The sequence below is a fragment of the Sorghum bicolor genome, chromosome 8 (genome assembly GCF_000003195.3).
Source record: "Sorghum bicolor cultivar BTx623 chromosome 8, Sorghum_bicolor_NCBIv3, whole genome shotgun sequence".
Taxonomy (NCBI): Eukaryota; Viridiplantae; Streptophyta; class Magnoliopsida; order Poales; family Poaceae; genus Sorghum; species Sorghum bicolor.
In genome coordinates, this window is record NC_012877.2 from 61641027 (window position 1) to 61646576 (window position 5550).

Below are 5550 nucleotides of genomic sequence, written 5' to 3' on the forward strand. Positions count from 1 at the left end.
GCAGGGGTTAGGGTTGGGGTGGGGGAGGTGGGCAGGTGAGGTAGGTGGAGGAAGGGAGGGAGGCGGAGGTCGAGGCGGCGGCGTGGGATCAGGCAGGGTTGGGTTAGGGTCCTCTTCGCGGCTTTCCTGAAGGTTAGTTTTTCGTACCATGCAGTATACAATTGTAGCAATTCACCAGAAGCAGGCCAAGCAACAAGAAAGCACAGTTAGACGCAATAGGCAGCAGCAGGTAGCCATAAACTAGACATGCCATCAGCATGCAGCAGGCACTAGTCTAGCAAGTAATCCGTCGCGACATGAGTGACGTGCGCGTACCGGTGCTGCTGTGCTAGCCATGCCCATAGCAACGCCCACCAACACCCATGAAACCTGCGGTAATCAACATTAGCATTGCATCCAAGTACTCCCGTGTTGTGGCTAGTACCGTGCTATGCTCACCACCTCTGTTAACACCCATGAAACCCTAACCACCGTGGCAAGCAAAAAGAAAAAGGCAACGCAATGGTTAGATTGATGGGCTACCTCCTGCACACGTCGGTGCCGACGATCAACTCCGCTCCAGTACACGGCGGCAGCGTCCTTCAGTTCGGCGCGATAGGATGTCCGCGCCAAAACACCACACCAAGCCGGGAAATAGTGCAGGATGCTATGATATACGCGAGGTCTACAGCGCATGAAGTTACACGGAATGAGGGAGTTTTCTCTAAGACATAAAAGATTAGGAGCTAGGATGAATTAAGAGTTGTTAGAGAGAGATTTTTTTCTCATCTTAAAAAAATCTAAGGATTAGGAGGAGATTTATTAAGGAACTCTTGGAGATGCTCAGTTTAGATTTTTGATGAGGGGTCAATGGCCTTGACTGTGTGAGTTGGTTTAGGTTAGTTAATTGTCTTTAAAAGTCCAGCATGATTTTGCTAAGGGATGAAATATTTTTTTATTCAGAATACTTGTTTGCTGTGGTTTATTTCGCTATTTGAAAAAACAATGAAAAATAATGATGTACTGGTGTGTGTAGTTTATTGGACAAAAAAAATTCATAATATTATTTACAATGAAAATAATTTTGTTTAAAGAAAATCCATTACGGTTTTGTATTTGTCTTGCCGAAGAGGACCTTCTTACATGCATGTCGTCCAATAGCTACTCGACCCGTCTTGTTTCCGGACAACAGCGTCGATCGTGTTACGTGAAGGAAGACTCCAACTCTCTCCCGGATCATCTCAACATCTCCGGAACGGAAACTATTAATTCCAGATCATTGATCGACTACAAAAATTGACCACGTACTTAAGCCACTATAAATTTCAAAACCATAATTTTGAACCTAAACAAAAACAATTGGATTGATTGATCCAACAAACAACCAAACACATGACAATGGCATGCGCATACGACGACGCAGTTGGGCAGAGTATCTGCCGAGGAGACACTGTCACGCTCCCGAACCCAGCGGCGGAGGCCGCCGACGGCAACCACTGCGGGGTGGTGCTCGGGCAGGGCGGACCAGGGCCTAGCAAGATCCGCGTGCGGCGCCTCGACGGCAGCAAGATAACTGTGAATGCCAGCGACGTACATGTTGTCGACCGGAGCTTCATGGAGCCCGGCATGGTCGTGGCGTCGTCGGCAGACATTGGCGGCCAGCTGGGGATCGTGATGTGCACCGCCACGGAGCTCGACCTGGCACGCTTGCCATCACCGGCAGATGGCAACGGAAACGACGACGAGAACGCGACGGCGCCGGTTGTCGTCGCTAGGGCCGTGTCCCCGGCAGAGGTGCGACGCGTCGGCGGCGAGTTCTGTGTGGGTGACTACGTCGTGTCAACGACCGCCGCCGGGGAAGATGAGGAGGCCGGCGTGTGGCTGGGCTGCGTCGTGGAGGTGTGCCTCGACGTGGACGTGGTGTTCGACGACGGCGCCAAGTGCAGGGTCACGTGGGGGCACACCGGCGAGCTGTGGACAACGGCGAGGACCGTGAACAAGGACGGCTCGAGGAACAAAGATTTGTACCCGGGACAGCGCGTCGGTGGCCCGCCGGGCGTCCTCAGGGCGTCCCGGTGGCTCAAGGGCTACTGGAAACCCAACCATGGCGGCGAGGGCACCGTGTCCAGGGTGGAGACCACCGGCGTGCTCGTCTACTGGCTCGCATCGTCGTCGGAGCTGGACACCGCCACACCACCGAACCTGCAGAGTCCTTGCGACCTCACCTTGTTTCGCGGCAACGTCTCGCGAGAGTACAGATACTGGGGCGTGGGTGACCGGTGCTTCTTTCGCGGCGGCGCGACGGCTGCTAATTTCCCCGGCGTTTCAGACGATCACGATCCGGAGCTATCGTCTGGAGCCGCAGCCTGTGGAGTGACGACGACGACGACAAGAAGGGCTGCGTACCGGGAGTGGCGGCAGCGGCTATGGAGGCAGCGGTCATTAGACGACGACATGGGGCGGCGGCGGCGGCCGTTGGTGGTGGCCAGCACTCGCACGACGGTGGACGTGGAGTGGCAGGACGGCACGCGGCAGCGGGGCCTGCCGTCGACGTCGGTGGTGGACTGTCAGGGTGAGACCGACCACGAGCTTTTCCCGGGGCAGCACGTCGTCAGGAGAACGCCGGCGACGACTACGGAGGCGCCACCGGAGGAGGAGGAGGAGGAGGAGAATGTCGGCGTCGTCAGAGGCTACAGCTACAAGGACAAGACTGTGCGCGTGACGTGGGGTCTGCTGGAGTCCGAAAAGGAGGAGGAGACGTTGAGCGCCTACGATGTTAGCAGCAGGGTCGACGACGACTCTAATATGATTCTCTATGGAGACATCGTCGTCCGGCGGCACCGGCAGCTTCCCTCGCCGTCGTCTACTAGTACTAGTGATGCAAGTGCTGATGACCTTTCATGGGTGGGGCAATACATCTCTAGTGACGAAGCACAGTGCATCAACGTCAAATGGGGTGACGGCAACACGTCCAAGGTAATTTCTCTGTTTTTTAAGGTGTGTTATATTTTGGGTAGGGTTATTCTCCGAGTTGAACTTGTGGAGCTCATCATTTGAAGAAAACAATTTCAGGTGCTGCTTCGTGAGGTAACCATCATCAAGGAGCCATGTATTGATGATCTCCTTGATGAATTAGGTGAGTGGGTAGACGAAGACAGAGATATGAGCAACGCCATTATTGACGACGCACAAGAGAATGTCGTCGCTGATGTATGTGTATTATCTTGATCCACCAATTTCTATATATTTCTGATGCAAATCATTACCCACGCGTTGATCATCATGAAATAATATGAGATAATTGTTTTGATTTCAGGACAACAACACAGGCAGAGATGGAAGTGGTGACGATTCTGGAAGCGAGAGTGATGATAGCCAAGACAATGGTAGTACATCGATGACGAGGATGAATCGGATCCAAGTTATCATCAAGGCAGTGTTCCAGCTAGCTGGTAAAGTGTTTGCACAAGGCAGAATGTATCTGAAAATTGGTTTCAAGGAAGGAGAAGCGTCAAGAACAGAACTTACAGCCACAAAGAGCATCAATAATATGTCCACACACGTGGTCGGCGATGCTGGTGATGTGAAGGAGACCACCACTGCGGAGGCAGGCATCAATGGAGGTGTTGGGGAGCTCGAGGGTGGCGTTGGCTCTACCATGGATGACAAGATGGAGGCAGATGCCACTGTTGGTGATGATAAGCCATTTCGCTTCCCGCAGTTTGAGATTATGCAGCAAAGCCCTTCAGATCACCATTACCTCGACAACACAAAGCAGGTTCTTAATTTATTTTTCTCTTATTCACTTTTAACACAACGCATAACAAATGCTGTTGCATTAGTACAAAGGTCGATCGGTCTATTACTAAAAAAAAAACTTATCCATTGAAACTTTTACCCACAAAAAATAGGTAACTACTAGCTACTTTTACCACTCTATTTGCTATTCATAAATTATATATACTCCGTATCTATATAAGTTTAGGGACAGTTGTCACAGTTTCAAATAATTTATAATATTGCTCGTATCGTCGCTTCCATGCATTGGTTCAATTTTTCAGTGATACATACGTGCTATTATGTTATAGGATTCACTGCTAACTTGTTTTTTGCAAACTGATCGATGTGTTACTACAGGTAACCGGTGGACAAAGGAAGTGGACGAAGAGGGTGCAGAAAGAATGGAAAATTCTTGAGAACAACAACTTGCCAGGTACATACTCCCTCCATATATACCTATAAATAAAGAAAGTTGTTTTGGATAAGTTTTTAGTCAAATATTGAGAATATAAATCATGAATAACTTTTAGATTGTTGAGTTTGAAAATATGAAAACCATATAAATAGATTTGTCTTGAAAATATTTTCATAAAAATATACATATACCACTTTTTGATAAATATTTTTTATAAAAACAAGGAGTCAAATTTGGGCTTTAGAGCCCATGTCATTGTCCTAATAAACGACTCAGAGAGAGTAATAGCAGTAATTAATTATGCAGTGAACTCAGTAATTAACGGATCGATTTGAATTCATGGAAATCATCAAACTGATCACAAATTAACGACTATATATTAATTTGAGCATTATTTACGTTTGTTATCTATATATATCTAATGGTTTAATTGCTCGTCGTACATGCATGCAGACACAATCTACGTTCGGGTGTTCGAGGACCGCATGGATCTTCTTCGAGTGGTAATGGTAGGAGCGAGCGGGACGCCATACCACGACGGGCTATTCTTCTTCGACGTCCAGCTACCGCCGTCATACCCCGCGGAGCCGCCGCTGGTGAGCTACCGGTCTTTCGGCCTGCACGTGAACCCTAACCTCTACCCTTCCGGCACAGTGTGCCTGAGCCTGCTCAACACCTTCGGCGGGCAAGACGTAGCGGAGCTGTGGTCGCCGGAGGCATCCACCGTCCTCCAGGTCGTCGTCTCCATCCAGGGCCTCGTGCTCACTGCCCTGCCCTACTACAACGAGCCTGCCTGGTCTGAGGCCGGCACGACGATGGGCCAACGCAACGAGCTGCCCTACAGTGAGAGCACCTTCCTGCAGAGCCTCCAGACCATGCTCCACCTCCTGCGCCGGCCGCCGGCGGGATTCGAGGAGTTCGTCAGAGACCACTTTCGCCGCCGTGGGCAGTATGTGATCCGGGCGTGCGAGGCGTACCGGCGGGATGGTTGCCTCGTCGGCATGCTCGACGAGGAGGGGAATCCCACGGAGGAGGCCGGTAGTAGTAGCGAGCCACGACCGTGCTGCTGCTCAGCCGGATTCCGCCTTGCGCTGCTCAATGTCTTGCCACGGCTCGTGGACGCGTTTGCAAGTATCGACGCCTAGCTAATAAGGGTGTGCTAGCAGCTCCGGCCTCCGGGTGCCACCTCGTCAAGCTACCTTGGACCACTGGCCTTACATTGGAGACGCGTTTGTAGTGAACGCGCGTCTATAGTGTAATTCTTACTATAGACTTTTGTTCCTGAAGAAGCGTCTGTGGTAGTTAGTATTTTGTACGGACGCGCTTTAATTCAAGCGTCTGTACTGGATCTTAATACTGACACATGTTCGCGGTAG

At 50.6% G+C, this 5550-nt stretch overlaps 1 protein-coding gene across 1 annotated transcript; it reads left to right on the plus strand.

The window, feature by feature from the left end:
• LOC8081621 (probable ubiquitin-conjugating enzyme E2 23) lies at positions 1378-5319 on the plus strand. The gene is made up of 6 exons (XM_021466144.1): positions 1378-1931; positions 1992-2955; positions 3052-3189; positions 3296-3757; positions 4117-4192; positions 4628-5319. Exons 1-6 carry the CDS (start codon positions 1378-1380, stop codon positions 5317-5319), a joined length of 2886 nt encoding a protein of 961 aa, XP_021321819.1.

Bases quoted from the DNA above. Each gene is read 5' to 3' on its own strand.
- LOC8081621 (XM_021466144.1), top strand. From the start codon at position 1,378: ATGGCATGCGCATACGACGACGCAGTTGGGCAGAGTATCTGCCGAGGA. The intron at 2,956-3,051 runs GTAATTTCTCTG...AAACAATTTCAG, and splicing joins GTGACGGCAACACGTCCAAG to GTGCTGCTTCGTGAGGTAAC. The intron at 3,190-3,295 runs GTATGTGTATTA...TTTTGATTTCAG, and splicing joins AAGAGAATGTCGTCGCTGAT to GACAACAACACAGGCAGAGA.